The sequence below is a fragment of the Diuraphis noxia genome, unplaced genomic scaffold, assembly GCF_037042655.1.
Source record: "Diuraphis noxia isolate RWA-SAM2 unplaced genomic scaffold, SU_Dnox_SAM2 contig0002, whole genome shotgun sequence".
In the NCBI taxonomy this organism is placed as follows: domain Eukaryota; kingdom Metazoa; phylum Arthropoda; class Insecta; order Hemiptera; family Aphididae; genus Diuraphis; species Diuraphis noxia.
In genome coordinates this window covers 77102500-77122144 of record NW_028301712.1, presented here as the reverse complement: position 1 = coordinate 77122144, position 19645 = coordinate 77102500, and the positions used below count along the sequence as shown (strand labels likewise).

At 26.3% G+C, this 19645-nt stretch overlaps 5 protein-coding genes across 9 annotated transcripts; 3 read left to right on the top strand and 2 right to left on the bottom strand.

The window, feature by feature from the left end:
- Positions 1 to 2125: 2125 nt before the first annotated feature.
- LOC107173862 (uncharacterized) lies at positions 2126 to 5465 on the top strand (the record flags this gene model as incomplete). Its single annotated transcript, XM_089218760.1, has 7 exons — positions 2126 to 2319; positions 2447 to 2603; positions 2766 to 2936; positions 3432 to 3516; positions 4866 to 5000; positions 5063 to 5166; positions 5231 to 5465. Coding segments are annotated over 7 exons (933 nt in total), but the record flags the coding sequence as incomplete, so codon positions are not given.
- Positions 5466 to 5562: 97 nt separating this feature from the next.
- On the bottom strand, positions 5563 to 12213 carry LOC107173863 (high mobility group protein 20A-like). 4 transcript variants are annotated; one of them, XR_016190143.1, is made up of 8 exons: positions 11836 to 12208; positions 11624 to 11743; positions 11433 to 11557; positions 8569 to 8703; positions 8302 to 8398; positions 8029 to 8244; positions 5861 to 5969; positions 5563 to 5761 (listed from the first exon to the last, which is right to left on the bottom strand). XR_016190143.1 is itself a non-coding variant. In XM_089218756.1 (7 exons), exons 1-7 carry the CDS (start codon positions 11873 to 11875, stop codon positions 5625 to 5627), a joined length of 870 nt encoding a protein of 289 aa, XP_089074882.1. In that variant the 5' UTR covers positions 11876 to 12206; the 3' UTR covers positions 5563 to 5624. The 4 variants fall into 4 exon arrangements, 3 of the variants coding, with proteins under 3 accessions (XP_089074882.1, XP_089074884.1, XP_089074883.1); XM_089218756.1 differs by lacking the exon at positions 5861 to 5969 and having other exon boundaries at positions 11836 to 12206; XM_089218757.1 differs by lacking the exons at positions 5563 to 5761; positions 5861 to 5969 and adding an exon at positions 7718 to 7929.
- A 329-nt stretch (positions 12214 to 12542) lies between these two features.
- Positions 12543 to 15614, top strand: LOC149058949 (putative acetylcholine receptor chaperone). The gene is made up of 3 exons (XM_089218759.1): positions 12543 to 12843; positions 14873 to 15011; positions 15117 to 15614. The coding sequence occupies exons 1-3, from the start codon at positions 12733 to 12735 to the stop codon at positions 15323 to 15325; spliced, it is 459 nt and encodes a 152-aa protein (XP_089074885.1). The 5' UTR covers positions 12543 to 12732; the 3' UTR covers positions 15326 to 15614.
- Vta1 (vesicle trafficking 1) lies at positions 15527 to 17204 on the bottom strand. The gene is made up of 5 exons (XM_015524604.2): positions 16803 to 17204; positions 16522 to 16744; positions 16182 to 16456; positions 15998 to 16105; positions 15527 to 15808 (listed from the first exon to the last, which is right to left on the bottom strand). The coding sequence occupies exons 1-5, from the start codon at positions 16903 to 16905 to the stop codon at positions 15660 to 15662; spliced, it is 858 nt and encodes a 285-aa protein (XP_015380090.1). The 5' UTR covers positions 16906 to 17204; the 3' UTR covers positions 15527 to 15659.
- A 182-nt stretch (positions 17205 to 17386) lies between these two features.
- Positions 17387 to 19262, top strand: LOC107173877 (protein FAM76A). 2 transcript variants are annotated; one of them, XM_015524602.2, is made up of 6 exons: positions 17387 to 17715; positions 17812 to 17842; positions 18074 to 18287; positions 18356 to 18468; positions 18552 to 18777; positions 18868 to 19262. In XM_015524602.2, exons 2-6 carry the CDS (start codon positions 17814 to 17816, stop codon positions 19090 to 19092), a joined length of 807 nt encoding a protein of 268 aa, XP_015380088.1. In that variant the 5' UTR covers positions 17387 to 17715; positions 17812 to 17813; the 3' UTR covers positions 19093 to 19262. The 2 variants fall into 2 exon arrangements, with proteins under 2 accessions (XP_015380088.1, XP_015380087.1); XM_015524601.2 differs by having other exon boundaries at positions 17812 to 17876.
- The last annotated feature ends 383 nt before the right edge of the window (positions 19263 to 19645 follow it).

Here is a 19645-nt window from a genome sequence, read left to right as displayed (position 1 = left end):
AACTGTTCAGCAATACATCACTTTTAATCCTTTTAACTGATAAAAAACTTAAGCGATCTTCTGCATTGTAATTCTCGTTCTATTTTGCTTATAATTAAGAATCTTGAAAATGTGTGTTCGCTGTATTAAATGTAAAGCCGGGTTTACACGGCGCGAATCTGATGCGCGAGGCAAGATTCGCGAGACATCTGATTCACCTAAATGTTTACACGATACGTATCTATGCGCAAAGCAATGTGATTCAGGGCGAGCCACAGTTTATGTGAAGCAATGATGACGCTACGTGCGAGGCAAGACGCTCAAAGAAGTAGTTCACACGACTCGAAACAAATTGGTGAATCTTCTTTGACGCGCGCCCAAATGGCAAATACCGACTGAGCTACCGCTCGCCACGAGGCGTCTTCGCTTGACTCGCCTATCACCCGACTACCCGAGGCAAGTTCAGACAGGTCGAATCATGTCGAATCTTGACTCGCGCCGTGTAAACCCGGCTTAATGATTAATAGAGTAATTATAGTTTATACTATTTGAATTTATTTTATTTTTTTATTTTTAAAAACTATTTTTTTCTTAAATATAGAACGAGACCCATATTACAATTATTTTTATAGCAAGAGGATGCTATACCCATATGCGGTGTCTTCGTCTTACAAACACATAACTTTTAAGTTATAGCTTATAGCCTATAGGTAACAAATTGTACCTACGAGCTACGTTCTAAATAAAACAATTATCTGTGTTATGTTTTATTTTAGTCTTTAGAGCGAATTTTCATATTACTAAATGTCTAAATTTACAAGAAATATTATAAACTAGTCCTGGGGTCGCCAGTTAATTTCTATGGAGATCCGTTTTGAAACTTACCAAACTTGGCCAGGGTCTCTAAGAGTTTTATTGACTTTTACACTCCTAATTTTTTTTTTTTAAATTAGTATTCTTATTTATTGATATTTTTATGTATTTACCAAATTCAAATGCCAAAAAAAAAAAAAATGGTTGAAACAAGAAAACATTAAGTATAATTCATGCAAAAATTTAGATTTTTTATTTTTAAATTTATATTAATTCATAATTGATTTAATAAGAAAAATTTCTAAAATTACATTCTATCCATTCTGGGAGAAACTGTCTATTTTCAGCTTCTACTTTTCTTTTTACTAGATTCTGGTCAATGACATGGTTTTTATTTTTTTCATTTCAATTTAAAAACGAGTTATGAGCATTTTAAAATGTACAAACAATTAACAATTATAAAAAGCTCAAAACTTGGTTTACAATTAATATATAGTAAAGGTTGATGTCATAGGCTATATAATAATATTATTACTTTTAAACTAGGCAATATGTTGATTCACATTTCACTTTAAAATTAAACATAACAGAGTTAAATAGAACTCGTTTATGACTTACATTAATTTAAAAATCAACAATTTTTTTAAATGGATGTCAACGCACTGTTTGTTTTCTCTTTCTGGCTCACGCGCAACCTAAACAATACACATTTACACAGAAATACAGAATCATATTATTTTTTTTGTTTTTGAGTTATCTTAGAGTAAAATCAACCATAGGAAAAACGATACATAATAATATTTTTGAGGATAAGACATATCGATTTATTTAGTTATTGTCTCAAAACAATAATACCATTTAAATTTACAAAAAAAGATTTTACCATGAAATTCGAATACATAGTCAAATAATAGGAAAAAATAAAAGCGATATGTCATACCCTTAAAAATATTATCATCAAAAATATTTGTAAAATTTTTGTAATAGGTGATCCTAAGCAATGATATTAATCATTAGGTGAAAGCGTTTTATCCGTGTTATGTGTTGCTCTAAGAGAAAACAAATACTGCGCTGACATCCTCTTAAATTAATCATTCAGATAGTAAAAATTTCCTATTCTTATGTTTATAAAAGAGAGCAAACGCATGCGGGTATTGCGTCCTCTCTAAAGAACCTAGTATGCCTTTAATTTTGGGAGGAGGGGGAATCCGGCACTGAGTGTACCACTGTTTAAAATAATACATAAATTACCTATACTATTTTACTTTTTTGTTGTAATTAACATGCTCGTATGAATAAATGTGACATTACAATCAAGTTTAAATAAAAAAAATATGAAATTCGAATTAATTATGAATGTATCATACATTTTTTAAATAGTTTAACTAACTCCAATGTTAACCAAGAAGTATTGGACAATTTAAGCAAGTATCTAAAAATGGAAGAATGCCTTGTTAAAGAACTAGTACTTGACAGAATTAATCTGTCAAATTTAAATTATTTATGTTGTTTAACACCAGATACCAAGTACCTACCTTTACTTATACTAAATATGTGCACTGTGCATTTATTTTTTCAAATTAATTTTTATTTTTATTTTGAGTATACATTAATATGTTATTAACATAATGAAATATCATTAATTAAATTTAAGAGTGAACAAAGTATGGCTGAGATTTTGTCAACTTAAAGATAAAGGAGTTAACTATCTTATGGATATTTTGAATGAGACAAGTAGAAATACAAAATTGAATACATTGTACTTAGATTGCAATAGTATAACATGCAAAGGAGCATTAGAAATAGCACAGGTAAATCGCAATCACATATTTTATTATTATTTTAGTTAGGTTTTACCTATACATATACGATATACTACCCGTATTCTTATTATATTATAATATTTAGGACATAGATATTCAATAGATTTAAATTATTAACATACTTTAATATTTTTACAAATTATCCCCCAGGTTTTAAGAACCAATAGAACATTAAAATCACTTTCATTGGCAAAAAATTTGATTAAGGATGAAGGGGCATTTGCTTTAATGAGTGTTTTATCAACATTTCAACTCAATGATTATGAAACCAATTGGAAATCTAAGCAAGAACAACAAAGAAATAGGCTAGTAGAATATTTGGTAAGTTTTAATAGTTTTAATAGTTTATACAGTGGACATTTTCCAAAAAAACTTTCATTTAATAACATATTTTTTTTAAACCATAACCAAAAAAGAATCAAATTTATCTACTTTATTACTTAACAAATTTGTGGATAATACTAGTTCATAGTATATTGATGAAGATATTAATAAGAGCGAATAAGTTTAAAAGTTACTTAATTTTCCTTTAAAACTTAAAATTTACTTTTAAATGTATAGTTTGCTATACCTATTTAATGAATATTATAACTCAAATTATGTAGTACAACACACACAAATTTGAAATTAGAAAAATGTCATTAACATCTACCGATGTGAGCGGTTAAAAACAAAATATACTTTAGTATTTTTGTTTTAGTTAAAAAAAAAAAAAGTTTTAGATAACAACTTAAAAAAAATTCTTTAAAATAGAAAATATTTTATTTATATTTAATTTTTTAAGTTACAATTATTATAAAACACAATTTGTTTTAGACTGATATTCTAACTAAAAAATTAACAGAAAAATCTATTCCATCAGATGATAGTAATAATAATGCTGGGATATCATCAATTGAAGGTAAGAAAGTATTACTAATTGTATCACTTTAATTTGAATTATCTAGTAAACCTATATTATTTACCATGTCAGTGATAAAAACCCTTTTAATAAATATTTTTCTTTTATAAAATCATTTAAAAAGGGTTATCATACTTAAAATAGTGGACAAGTTTTGCTTAACTTTAGAAAGTGATGTATGGGTTACTGCAGTCTGTAATAGATTAATAGAACTGTATTTAATATCTATTCAATGATTGATAAATTATACATATGAAAAACATTCTGAGCGAAAACGTCTGCAGTCTATATAACTGAGTACTTTACTATATTTTATGATAATATAATATTCTTTTAAAGTTTCAAGTACCCATAAACTTTAAATTTAAATTACAATAAAATAACTAAAATTATTATTCTTTGTTTAAATATTTAATTTTGTCAATATTTGAACTTTAAATTTTTGTTAAAAAAATCATGTTTCTACTTTTTATATTTAGTTGTTTAAATATGAATTACTTTTGAGGAATATTGTATTAAACTTTCAAGCCTTTTGACTCTGTTGATAATTATTCATCTATATTGATCAAAATCAATCGAAAATTAAAAATATCTAACTTTATGTCTTTTGTAAATTTTATAGTGTATAGAAAATGAAGAAATTAACATTTGATAAATATATAAAGTATTTAAAGTTATAACAAAATATCAGTTTATTCTTAAATTTTGTTTCTCGATTATCTTGAAAAATACAGGGAAATTTACTATTTGTTGACATACAAATTACCCACTATTTAATTTGCTACCAGAAATCACCAGCAATGTTGCAAATCACAGTTTTTTACTTCCCCAAACGGTGACACACAGAAAATAAATCATTAGAAGTTTAATACTAAATAATGCTCTACTCAGAATCTAAAAATAATACATTTTTTAATTTAAAATTTTGATATTTATCAAAATCTGAGTTTTAGATTACTCTTATTGCTGGTATAATGCTTGATTTTGAACCAATACACTGATTCTTTGAAAATGTTATTGGTAATAGAATTCAAGAATCAGGCAAAAATAATTTTTATTAAATTCTGTTTCAAAGTAGAATATACCAGCCAGCGACCTGATTCTGTTTGACAGCACTTATCACTCACATAATGGCATAGATAGAGACTAGTGAATGGAAAAAAGTGTGTAAAAGCTAGTATATTCTACTTTAATATAGAGTATATATTGAAAGGCTATTGACATGAAGCTTAAATTATAAAATATAAGAAAATCTAATTATTTATATTATATAATGTATTATAATATGCACTATAGTACATCAGTACTAAATACATAAATATAAAATAATACGTTTTCATTAATTTTAGTGGCTAATTTGAGACAGAGTGCTGAAAATATGATTGTCCCACACACACACCCATATTTAACAGGACAAGTATTTAAGAGTGGTTTGAATTTTCATAGTCCAGGAAATTTTAAAATTGAGAGTTTGAACATTTCATGTATTTCATAAGACAGGTGTAGTAAAATTATTAAAATAATCATTAAATATTTTATTTAATAGATAACCGGTTTAGTTCAAACATTTTAAGTGTTATAGAACAAATAATTCAGTATCAACAAAAAGTTTGTGTGGCTAAAGAAGGACTAAGAAATTTAAAAATTGAAGTTGAATAATAATTGTAATTCAATGTAAATAGATATGATGAATATAATTATTTTTTATTTTTAGGGATTTAATATGGAGCAAATAGAAAGGATAAACAAACTAATTGAAGGAAAACTACGTCTAGAAAATAAGAATAAAAAATATCACTAAATGATAACTTCAAGTTAAAAAAAAAAATTTAATAGACCTCATATTAATGATACTTAATAACAGATACTTTAAGATGCCACTTATCACAAAAATTAATATCCCATGTTTGTTTGAGATTTATGAAGAATAAAACCGTTTAAAATTAAATATTTAAAGAAAAAAAAATATTTAAAATATTATAGACTATATAATTATCAACAATGATAGGATATAGGCATATTACATCAAATAACGTTAAAAACAAATTAATTGGATAATTTATGATTAATTATATATTGGTAAATCAAATTATAATTTTATTTTAACACTAAAATTCCAAATTAGAAATATTTTTTTTTATATTTGCAATCCAGGAAGGGTTATTACCAGTATCAGTTGTTAGAATAGTGAATAAATTAACCATGTATGTGTCAATAGTTTCATTAGTAGGTGGCTCAGTGTTGTCTAAAAAAAAAAAAATACATTATTTGGATAGGTCAATAATATGGTAAAATGTATTTTTTGCTTATAACTATACAATATATATTTATATATTATTATTACATTTGTCACTGTGGGAGTGTTATACTACGGGCAGTTAGAAACTTTAGACAGCCGATCCTTTGACAACTCCCAATTTATATTATTAATTTTGCACAATTGACAGGACAAGCTAAAAAAATTTAGATGCGATTTGTCATTCTTAGATGATCTAAATAAGGTGCATAACTTATACATTTCTATACTGTTAATAAAAATAAAGTTTAATATGAGTAATTAAAAAAGCAATAATTAAGGTAAGTGCGATGACTTGTCTCCTTTTACTATTTCAAATATCAAATTAATTATAAGTTATAGTATTTTAAATTTTTTAAACTTTATTTAGTCTGCCAACTTCAAGAGATGCAGATCATTCAACTTAAAAAAAAAAAAACACTTTCAAAGGTTCTATCAGTCAAAGTCCCTTATACTCAACTTAAAATCAAATCATACACTAAAGTGAACAACCATAACTCACATGGTAATAATTAGAATAAAAATCATGGACCCTGGGAAAAAATCCACTGACTACAATATTACTCACTACTACATGAAGATGATTTTAATATTGAATTACAAATACATATATTATAATTGTTATATTATACTTATCATTTAATAGACAATATATTATATAACATAAATAATTTTAAATAAATTGTTTGATATTAATTTTAATAAAAAAAATAAATATAAATTTAGAATGATCGAGTCAATATGATATAATATATAAGTGGGTAGTAATAATTAATAATTCATCTATTTTAAATGTTTTTAAGTATGTATATAAAAATAGTCTGATAATAATAATAATGATAGTTAGATATAAAATTGAAGTTGAATATTTATATTTATATTGAACATTTAAAGTTCTTATATCTTATACATTATCATCAAAATGTTATAGCAAACTGCAAACATAATTTTTCACTTCAGAGTATTAAATTAATGTTTTAAAGGATAAGTATAATATATTATAATAAACTTATTTTGTAAAATATATTTATATGAATCATTTTAATGTGAATAATAATGTAATTTGGACATTTTTTTTCCTGGATTCAACTCACGCACAGAACATCTTTTTGATAATTTTTCAAATTTAATTCTAAATCTGAATACAGTATTTTTAATAACTTTCTTTTACAGTTCTAAATGTACTTTTTGCGAAAGGCATTAACTCTCCTTTAATATATTTTTATCAATCACTTTTCCATCCTCTAACATTCAATCTTAATCATTTAAATATTAGATTTGTGTTTCACTGTCAGTTTATATATTTTATAGATATTATATCAGTTTTTATTAATTATTTAAGTTCTAAGCATGGATTTATTTCCATTACTAATAATTTGTTTAAGTTTTTCTAATTAAATGGTTTAATATGTAATAATTTATACTTAAAACTATGACTGTAGAAAATAATGATTTCATTAAGTCTGTTTATACAAATAATAAAAAAAATGGGAATATTTAAATAAATATTTGATACCCTTAAGAGGACGCTACACCCACATGTGTTGCTTCATCTTAAAAACGTACAATGTGAATTTACATTCACAATAATACGTTTTACTCTACAAATTCTAAAACTAGAGTGAATTTACATTTATAAAATTAAAAAAACAAGAATATTATCTAGGGCATACCGGAGGATATTATTTTTTTAAAGTAATAGTTATGACCATCATTAAACTGCTATTTTTTGTTGTTGTATATTTTAAACAACCATAACTTATTTAAAAATAATATCAATAAAATCCTACGAGATGCCTTAGGATAATATTCTTGCCTTCAAATATTATAAATAACAGAGTAAAATATATTATTGTGAATGTAAAATTTGCCATGTTGTACGTTTGTGAGACGGAGAAAATAAATACTGTGTGGGGTCGTCTTAAGACTGTATATAAGTAAATAAAAATTGGTTAACATGTTAGTACTTAAAAATATAAAAATGTGGAAGTGTTATACTACGGGCAGTTAGAACTTTAGACAGCCGATCCTTTGACAACTCCCATTCATTGTTAATTTAGCACAAGTGACTAGGCAAACTAAAATAATTTAGATGCAATTTGTCATTCTTCGATGATCTAAAGATTGTGCATATTCAATTTTTCCATTATACATTAGATAACTATTAAAAATGTATACAGTATAATAGATTTATCTTATTATTTTGAAATATTTACCAGGAAATGAAATGTTATTTAAAGCATCTAGTAGTTGAGATCTTAATTTAATTAAATATTGTTCATATTTTGAACATCTAGCTTTGAGTTTTTCAGTGTTAGCCTTTAATTTTATAATTCCATTATTTATATTCCCAATATGTTTATCCAAGACAAATACTTCTTGTTCTTGGTCAGTTACTGTTTTACGGAGGTACCTTAGTTCACTTTCTCTAGCTATAAAAAAAATTATAATTATCAAATAAAAATAAATAAAATAAAACTAATACTAACCTTTATTGAAATTTAGGAATTCTTCAGTATATATAGGTATGTTACACACTGTATTATTGTTATCACTTAATGGGTTTTCTTTTTCTAATCCTCGATCCTAAATAGAATAAAAATAAAAATAATAAGTTATTTTTATAAAATCTAAATATATTTTTCATGCAACTATCTTTATTCAAAGGTTTAATATAGCAAAAATATAAACTACATCACTATAAGATTATATGTGTATAATTAAAGTATTTTTAATTATTTAATATTTTAACTAACTTTTTGGATAGGAGTATTAACTTTTTTTTTTTTCAATTTGTGTTGGATAAAATTTCTGTATGAATCAGTCTTTTTATAAGCTGCCAATTCTTCAACATATTTTACTCGTTCTTGTTCAGCAGCTAAAAGATAATGCTAAAATAATTAAAAACAATAAAATAATATAATAATAATAATAATAATAATAATACATTTTCTTCAATAATGATCGATGGATACTTTTCTAAATATTTATATTTATACTTAGTAATGGTCAACAATTTATAATACATTATGAAGAAAATACAGAGTAAAACTTGCTTAAGATGCTCTTTAAAGGACCAAATCTAATGATCTTTATAAGACTATAAGAGTGTTATTCAGGAATTAAAAAGATCCTAGGTGGTTAGAATATGGAATTTATTTATTTATTACTGTAAAACAGATTTGTATTAAAATATATAATGTATTATAAAATTATCAAAATTACTTATTATACAGGGTGATTCTTTTATCAAACAACACTCATTATTTAAAAAAGCATTGACTTTTTTCAAAATATTTTTTTACATAGTTTCAAGTTGTTAAAAACCAATGCTTTTATTAAAAAATAATATTTTTAAATATTTTTTATCCTAATCATTTTTTAAGTTTTTTACTTTTTTGAATAGCAACATAGTTTTTTAATTTCATATTCCAAAGCAGAATATTTTTCTAAAAATTTTGATACATAAAAATTGAATTTAGGACGAGTAGCTTATGTGTTATAAGTATTTATTAAAGTTTAGACAAGCGGAGTAGTGGACAAACATTTTACGGGATAACCCTGTACCACTCCACTCTGCCAATCTAAACTTTAAATATCTATATATCATAAACTACTAGCGCTAAATTCAAAATTTTAACGTAATAATTAATAAAAAAAATAGCTTTATTAATTTATGAAATTTTAAGTATAGGTTACCATTTATTTTGAAAATCAAAAGTTGATAGTGGTTTATCTAATAAATATAAGGGTGAAAAATATAAAAATAATAAACAACTCAAGAAGAGTGTAAATCTACAATTTTGAAAAAAGTCAATACTTTTTTAAATAATGAGTGTTGTTTGATAAAAGAATCACCCTGTATAGGAACATTTTATAAAATGTAAAAAAATACATAAGTTTTTTCTTTTGCTTTTTTTAAATGCTAGGAAAGAAATTGTCAATGTTTATAAAAAAAACTACTAAGTATAATATTTAAGAGGTAGTTATACCTGTATGTGTTGTCTCTATCTTACAAGCGTGTAACATGGCAATTTAATGATCAGCAGATCACGTATAGCCCCGTTACTATAACAATTAGAGTAAATTGACCCTTATAAAATTTAAAGCAATAGTATTAATTATATAACCTCATGAGTTTTTTTTACCATAGTTCAGTATTGAAGCAAGTTATAAGTATTTTCAAATTGTAAATTTTTTGTACATCTTACGATTTTTATAACTCGCTTCAAAATTAAAATATAATAAAAAGCCCATAAAAATAATACTTTAACCTCTATGTTTTATAAGATGTCAATTCACTCTAATTTTTAAACTAATGGATCTAAATGTAATTTGCTGAGCATAACATTTGTTATGTTACACACTTGTAAGATTGAGACAACACATGTAGGTATAACATTCTCTTTATCATTAAATGTTGATCAAAAGAGTCTTATCCTACAAGATAAACAAAAACCCAGTGTCTTTATAAGATAATATACCCGCATGGGCTTTCTTCATCGAAAAAATGTAGAACAAAGCAAAAACTGTTTTGCAGGACAATTTTACTCCCTCTGTATTCACATTAAAATAATCAAAATTCCACCACACATAGGAAAGAACTTTATCTACCTAGAAGCATTTTTTTTTTTTTATGGTTAGGGTTTTGACAACTGAGGTCATTAGCCTGGGGAACTGTAGGGGAAGGTACTGTAAGGTTTTAACTCGTGGGTTTTTGGCATAATTTTGAATGGGCACCCGTGGGTTTCTGCCATGCCCGGTTGGGGGCCAGCGGCCTCTCTCTCCAGACATCGCAAAATGCCCAAAGAGTGATGCCGCCAGTGCCGTAAAAACCGGGTGTGCAGAGTGTGCACCGTATACAGGCCTCGGGCCTCATAAGTCAAAAGGACTAATGATTCATATTATTAAATTATTAAAATATCAAAATATATTAATCATTAGTTATAGAATTTAAAATGGAACCAATGTTATTTTTTATCTATTTACTAATTCACTATTATTGTTATTTGTTCACCCAGCTGTTCATCCAGCAGCACCTCCCCTTCCCCTCCAAAAAAAAAGGAAAATTTCAAGTTAAAAATGATGTACCTATAACAAGGGGCCTCTAGATTTTAGTTTGCACACGGGCCTCCAGTAGTCTAGTTACGGCACTGGATGCCGCCCGTGACCGAGATTCGAATCGGCGACTGGGTGCGTTGCAACCGACACCTTAGTCCGCTTGGGCACTCCACCCCCAGAAGCATTTTTATTATTTGAATAGCATAAATAAAATTTAATTAGTTTGAGAACATTAGTTTTTCATTGGTTATTTTTTAATTTAGTTATTTAAAATCATTGGTGAGTTCCATTAAAAAATTATAACACTATAGCATAGATAGGTTGTTCCCTATGTTGTGGACTTTAGTTAATTCCACTTTAATTTCAAAAGGAGTAGAGTTGTCCCATGCAATAATTTTAGTTATGTTTTTATATTTACATATAAATATATAATGATAATACATGTAGATGTAGCGTCCATTTAACAGATAGTTTTTACATTAACTAGTTTAGGAAAGGTCTAAGACTGGCAGAAAACAACAACTTATGCAGGAAAGCATTTTAATGAATTTTACTTTACTTGTTTTTTATCCGTTGGCAACTGGTTCCATTCAGTAGCTAATACTTTGGTTATTTCAGCAAATGGTAAATTGGGATTTTCAGAACGAAATTGTTCACGCCTATCATTTAAAAATCGTATGTATCCTATAAATATAGACAAATAATTGATTCATAATTAATAACTAAAAATTATTTATATTAATTAGTTACCAGAATGTGGAGGCCTTGGAGCTGTTTTGTCACGTAAACACTTTTTACGTTTTTTACATTTTACATTATTTTTATCAATTTTTTTTGACAGTCCATTTTTAATGAACTCATCCTCTTGACCTATAATTTTATTAGAAGTCAATAGGTAAGAAATGGCACATAGGAACCTACCTAATACCAATTATTAAAATACAATATTCAAACTTAAGTACCTGATTTGTTCATAGTCTCAGTGTTTACAGAATCGGTCATTGCAATTAATCACGTAGATTATTTTCCTTTAATATTAAATGCATGAGCCGGCGTGTTTCAACGTTTTTGTTCCATCAAAATTTAAATTAACAGAGGATATTAATAAATAATAATCATGAGAAACTTAAAAGGCTAAAACTATTGATTTTAACATTGTTTAAGATATAACGATGGAACAGTGGAAAATGGAAATACTAATATACTGTAATAGAAATTTGATCGGTCATGAAAACACCATAAAAAATATAGTTGAAACTGGATACGACATTCAGTCATCAGACATAAACAGTACAAAAATTATGAAGATTGAAGACAAAATAATATTGCACTATTGCAGTATTCAGTAATATCACTATCCGCATTCCACATCACTTATAATTTTTTGTCAACAGTGTACCCAACCTAAATAGCTAGAGTACACATAATACATTGTTATGTTCAAAATAATATTGTCACATATTATTCAAAATGTATGTATAATAGACAGTGGTTAATACTAAATTACTAAACATTCAATATATTTAATAATAAATTAATAACGTTTCACTTTAGGTTATACTCTTGAGTCTTGACGAGGAGTTACGTTTTTCTATTGATCATAATATATCGTGTACAGTTTTATTGTGAAATGTAGACTAATATTTTGGTTATTCAAAAGTTGATCTTTGTTTAGGACACACTGCGAAAAATATTTCATTTTGCGGTAAACTGTAAAGCATTAAAGCGTAGGAGGAGTTCCTGCGGCTTGTAGATCGTATTGACAAACCAGAAAAACTAAATTTCATTCCCATTAAATATAAATTCGTTAAAGTAGCTGCAGTGTAGTAATTTTAAAATAGATAATCATAAATTAAAAAATGGGTTCAATAGTTCTAAAGAGTCTTTCGGTTCTACTTGGTATTTTTTTCCTATTTGTTGGTACTCTGAAAATGAGTCCTGTCATCAGTAAAGAGCTGCACAAGGATCTTGTAAGAAATAATTTATGTCAATAAATAGTTATTACTATTATTAGGTATAATATTATCTATGACAATATGATAAGTAATATGTTTATCAAGGTTTAAAATTTTAATCAATTGGTATTAAGAATTAACATTTATTTACATTCAATCGGATTTTTATTCAAAATAGACATATTTAAAAAATTTGTTTAATAGTTAGTTGCTCAAAACAAGAAATCTTCATTTGTTGAAGTCATTGATATTTTTAATGTTAGAACTTAATTTATTAAAATTATTTACTTTTATTCTTCTGCAGGATATACCTACAAAAATTTAATTTTAATATGTATAAATAAATATTTTCTGATGTACAGTAGAACCTTATTAACCCGGACTAATAGGGACTCTAGGTTGTCTGATTTAATGAAAGTCCGGATTAAACAAAATAGCCAAAAAACATGTCCCTATTATAGATTTATGAATATTATATTTAACTAATAACTACTTATGATATATTGTAACATAATTTTAGATCCAACAAAAACATGATATATAAACGTAATGCATATAATCATAATTATTATATATTTAGGCACACTTTCATAACTGGTTTGAAAAAACTGCTAGTTTTTTGTTGTCTTCCTTTCTCATTTATTTCTTGTATTAATAATATTCACATAGATGCCTGAAATGTTTGTAATATGCAGATACGTTTTCATCATCGTTATCTTCAACAGAATATTTAAGGGCAATATTTAGATGGTCTTTAATTTCACCAAGTTTTAGCTTAGGCCTGATACAATCGTCTTCTTCGTCTTGTTTGTGTATTCATCTGTTTCAGAGTTTTCTGCAGCGATGAGGCTTTCAAAAATCTCTTCTTCTGTAGCTATTATGTTTATTTTAGTCTACAATATATACTGCATATTTTTCCTAATATTAAACAACTGTCTGGATTACGCGAAGTCCGGATTAATGAGGTTCTACTGTATTTAATATCTATTCTTTCTTGCTATAGTTGAAAATTAATTTTAGTTTACATTTTTAAATATTTAAACATCAGTTGAGATTAATATAATATAATTTCAAAATACAGTGAATAATAAATTAAATTTTTTTCTTTAACCTGTAACCCATGTTATTCTATTTAAAATTTAAATAATCATGTATAATTTAATTATGTTCAACTAATCCAAAAGTTCATGATATTAGTACCAAATTATTTTATATTAATTATTTTATAAAAATTCCTGGTAGACCTAACTGTTTTGATTTAATTTAATTTTTTGTCTTACTTACTAATTAGTACTGTATACCTAAATTTTATAATTTCTAAATATTAAAATTTTGTTTTATTGTACCTACCTAATGTACAGTAAGAAATATTAATTTATAATGCTAATTAGCTCATTGAATCAAAATGATTTAGATAGCATTAATGGAAACTTATTATAAACATGAATATCATATAGTGTTTTTGATGAATCTATTTGTGGTAAAATGTACAGATTGGCAAAATGCCCACATATGAATTTAAAATATTTGGCACTAGCGTAAATTTGTTTTAAGATTCTACCAAAATGTGTAGGTATTTATCAATAGTTTATTCAGTAACGAAGAGGTCTTGAACTATATTTACATGTGTTAATTAGTTATTACTGTGTAGCTATTAAAATATTTATATTGATTATTGAGAAGTAGGAGTAAATACCTATAATGTAATTAATAAAATATCTAAAATAAAAATTGATTAATTCAAATTGTAGAAAATTATTTATTGTTCTTCTTTCAACACATATTAACTTACTATTTACAAATAATAATATTTGAAAATTATTGAATGATTGTCAAATAAATATTTTTTCCAAATTGTATTATGTAGTTTGTAGTAATTTGCATTAATTTGTTTTTTTTATATAGGCATACCTAATAAAATATTTAACTAATTGATTTGAAAAGTACATAAATTTATGTAGAATTCATATCTATTTAATATGAACAAAATTTATTTTCTGTAATTAATGATTGATTATTATATCTAAAAGTATACTTTTTTCAGCGGAAGGACTATGTTAAGTATGCCAAAGTATTTCCACTGTCAAAAACGATTGACTTTAAAGTGCCAGCTAAATGGTACAGAAGAGCTGTTGGTGGTACTGAAGTATTAAGTGGTGTTTGCTTGGCATTTGTTCCATATAGTAAGTATTTGTCAACAGCATTAGCTCATCTTTTACCCATTTACACTTTTATATGAATATTCTAATTGTTTATTGTCATGGCATATATATTTTTTTTAATTTAAGGAAATGTTAAGCAAGGGGCAAATATAACTCTTTTGATGTCACATTTACTGGCTGTTTATACACATTATGCAGCCAAAGATAAATTTGAACGAATGGCTCCAGCACTTGTATTTTTATTCATGTTAGCTGGACGACTTGTCATTGATTATCAACTGAGACGCAAAGAACTGGCAGAAATTGCTGAACCTAAAGCTCAAAAACAAGAATAGAAAGAAAATAATTTTTCCCAAACTTAGCTCATTTTTATTACATTTTTTGCACATTAATTATTGTAAGGATTTGTTTAACTAAAGCTCGGGAAACACAACCCCTGTTCCATCCCTCAAAAATATAATAGCAAATTCTTGTGTTCATTCATTCTAGTCATTAACGTTAGTACCTATGTAAATAATTTGTGTGTAAGGTGTGAATTCAATTTTAAATAGATTTTTGTGTATTTTTTTTTTGATCAATATAAACGTCATGTATATTAAAAATAAAAATAATAATTTAAAACAATGTATACATTTTATGAATACTATTATAATAATTAGTAATTAATAACTATGAATCTTCGCCAGTTGTTAGTAATTTCAGTGCTTTTTGCAAATTTGCAATGGACTCAGAAACATCATCGTAGGTTAATGCACTAGCAGCAAATTTGCAATACTTCTGTGCTTTAGTAATTTGTGACGGTGACAGTTGTATTCCATCTAAAATGTAAAATAACTTTTATTTTTCTGTAATAATAATTGAATATCGCCCAAATCAAAATAAACAATTGTTATGAGACTTGAAAAACAAACTGTCATCTATCTATTCAGTTTGTGAGATTAGCTGCACTTACATTTTAAGTGCTTTAACTAAGAATTAATATGATAAATAATTTAGGAAAACTATACCTCTGTGTACAATTGGTATTTCTGATACAGTTGGCTGTATTTCTGTTTGACTGATTGTGGGCATGTTTGGTATTTTTTGATATTCATTAGGACTTAATGCAGGATAATCTGAAATCATATATTTATAAGTTATGCAGGGTGTTTGATTATGATTGCTTAATATTAGTATAAATATAATATTAACCTTCATATGTATGTTTAGTAGGAGTTACAGGAACAAAATTATCTGTAGGTTGCTGAATGTCTTCTCCTTGATTCGGAAAGTTGAAACCAATTTGTCCACTTTCTGTAACTGGTGGTCCAGGTGTAGGAGTCTCGCCATTTTTTATGCAATTATGAATATATGTAGCCTTCCATTTTGCATATCTTTGAGTATTTGTGATCTCTTCGGAAATATCCCCAAATACACTTAATACGTCCATGAGTAGTCCAGCAGTAAAAAACAATTTAACTATATTCCTAATGAAAATAAAATCATATAAATAAGCAACTAGAATAAAATTGTATAAATTAGTTTTATCTACTTATTATAATTTGCTTGACGGTCCATTCCATCTGCAAAATTAAACAATTTTATTGCATAATTTTCTATGTGTGCTTGAGCAGCAGCCTCATTTGTGATCATGTCATTTTCTTTTAAATTATTTTTTTGTTTCTCCAACCAATCCATTAGAGACACTAAAAACGATTTAGCATCTTTTGATGATTTGTCTAATGTTAAAGCAGCTTGCAGAGCATATAACCGACCTAAAACAAAAAAATTTATATAATGCTTATTTGGATTTCTCGATATCAAATAACTCACACCAATAACTGATTATTGGATCTTTAGAATCGTGTTCTAAAGCGATTTTTAGATGATGTTGAATCTTCTTCAAACTTTCCGGGCATTCGGGAATTTGTGCCATCGTATCTATTTAGACGATTTAGATTTTTCGTATTAAATTTAAAATGCGTAAACGAAATGGAATGACATTATGTGTAATTAACACAAACTTAAAAATATATTTCTTGGCTACGCATGTAAAAGTGTAATTTTTAAAATTTTTTCACTTAATGATCTTGAATGTTGAATTGTTGACAATTATTATTAATTATTTTAATCACTGACGAATAATGAATAATCAACAAAGAATTTAGGAATCTAGTATCTACGATAAGGGAACTAAAAGATCTTGATTCTTTATAGTTATTAAAACTCAGGTCCCAGACGGTTCTGGTTTTATCTATTTTCCATGGTTCTGGTTAGAAAACAGAAAATTAATATAATATCAAAATATGTGATATGTTATCATTATGTGACGACTCAACCTGTCGTTGGCTGCACCGATTTTATCGTTCTGATTGGTTGGCGCGTTGTATCAGTATCACGATCCTAAGCTAATTTTTTTTTATGGAAACCAAGTCGCCTGCTGCAGTTAAATTGACTGTTCTTCTTCTTATTTCTTTTCTTAAACACATTGCAAACTGTAACTTAGGCAATTTTTGTTTATTTTATCTACGTACACAAATAGTATAAGGGCATTGTGTATTTGTGTTTGAATTTTTTATTTTGTGATACGCAAACAACATATTTTATTCATTGTTATTACAGTACGTCTTACAAATAGCTTAGCTTCGACATGAGTAATAATAATAAATCGGCATTATTTGCTTGCTCGAAGTGTTTCAAACGGTATTTGTATGAAGACCTATCGTCTGGGCAACAACTCTGTAAAGTACGTAAATTTAGCACATTTTTCATTTCGCGTTATCCCCATTAGGCAATAAACAAACATTTACATAATTATAATTATAATTATTGTGTGTTTTAGGAATGTCGAGGATCATACCCCGTAGTCAAGTGTACGTATTGTCGGTCTGAATTCCAACAGACTGAGTAAGTTGTAACAAAATAATCTTACTTCTACAAATAGCTAATCTCATTGGCTCTATTAAAAATGAATTAACAAACCACTTGATTTTATAGTTGTAGACTTTGTAATGAAAAATTATTAAACCAAGTACTTATGTGAGGTACTCACATACAGGTGTTTTTAAGAAAATTTATACCTAATTAATTTTTAACATTTTCAGTAAATCAAACACTAGTACAATTTGTAAAAAGTGTGAACAATTTGTGGCTCAATATGGTAGACCAACAGCATGTAGTTACTGCAACATCATAGCTGCATTCATTGGGCAAAAATGTCAACGTTGTGCAAATTCTGAGCGCAAATATGGGCCACCTGTGACCTGTGATCAATGCAAACAAAATTGTGCATTTAATAGAAAAGATATGGATTGTGAAGTAATAGTTTATATGCTATAAAAATTTTAAAAATAATTGTTCTTAAAAATTGATTTATTTTATTTCAGTTGCTTGATGGAAAAGTATTATGCTGGTTATGCACGTTATCATTTAAACGAGCCTTAGCAAAAACAAAAAAAACTGATGCTGAAATGAAACTATTAGTAAAAAAACGTGATGGGTCAGTATTATAGTTAAACACTAGGCCAATGTGACATTAGAAATTGTTTAGTTTTATATAAATTATTAAATATTATTTTTCAGGTCAAAAAATAGAAAAACTAAACATACAAATGTAATGAAGCTAATTGATGACAGTGGTCCGGATTTTGCTTTGCCTCCACCTTCAAAAATGCATCGAAATTCTCATAGGCACGTTGATGTAAATTCAGATAATGTAGTGGTTATTACTGACCTCAAAGAACAAATAGCCATGTTACAAAAACAATCTAATCTAAAGAGTTGTCAACTATTAAACAAAGAGAAATTTGTAAGAGATATTAATATTTTTTTTTTTACTAAAGAAATAAAAACACTTGTTTTGTATCCATAAACTAGTAATTTACAATTTATTTATTAGATAACTGAATTGAAAGCCAAACATTTTACAACAGAAAATGAATTGCGTACTAAAATGAATTCCGACAAAAAAGAGTATAGTAGAGAAGTAGAAATGTTGCATAGTAAAATCAAGTGTTTGCAGAAAGAAGTTGCAACATTATCCAAAAGTGGCGGTAAACGTAGTGTACATCTTCGTAAAGAACACGATAGTGGTAGTGGTACTGATAGTCCATCTGTGACATAGTTTTAGCGTTGTAAGTACTACAAGTTAATATTATATTTGGTATGGAATTTGTGATTTATTAAGTGATATACAATGTTTTTTATTTAATCATTGTGTAAACATTAAAAATATATGTATATCATCTATACAATTTTACCTACTTTCAAGTAAACTGATTAATTTATAATGAATTATTCTTAATTACATTTTGTTTGAATACATTTTCCTTTTACTCCTCTATGTAATATAATAATTGCTCATTTGAAATACTGTTAGTAAGTAGCTCTATATTATAAACTATTACATACATGTATTTGATTTTCTCTACTTTTTAACTTTAAAAATATTAATCATAATTATTTTTTTAATATTATGAATGTTTTTTTTAATTTTAAGTTATTTTGAAGATAAAAATTAGATGTCTTAAAATTAACTACTTACCTATGTTTAATACTGGGAACAATTTAATTTAACATTTTTTTTTTTTTTATGTTTAAATATTATATTTGTGTATTGTCTGTGGCCAAATGAATACAAACTAGATTTCTAAAATTGTATGGTTTTTAATTTATCC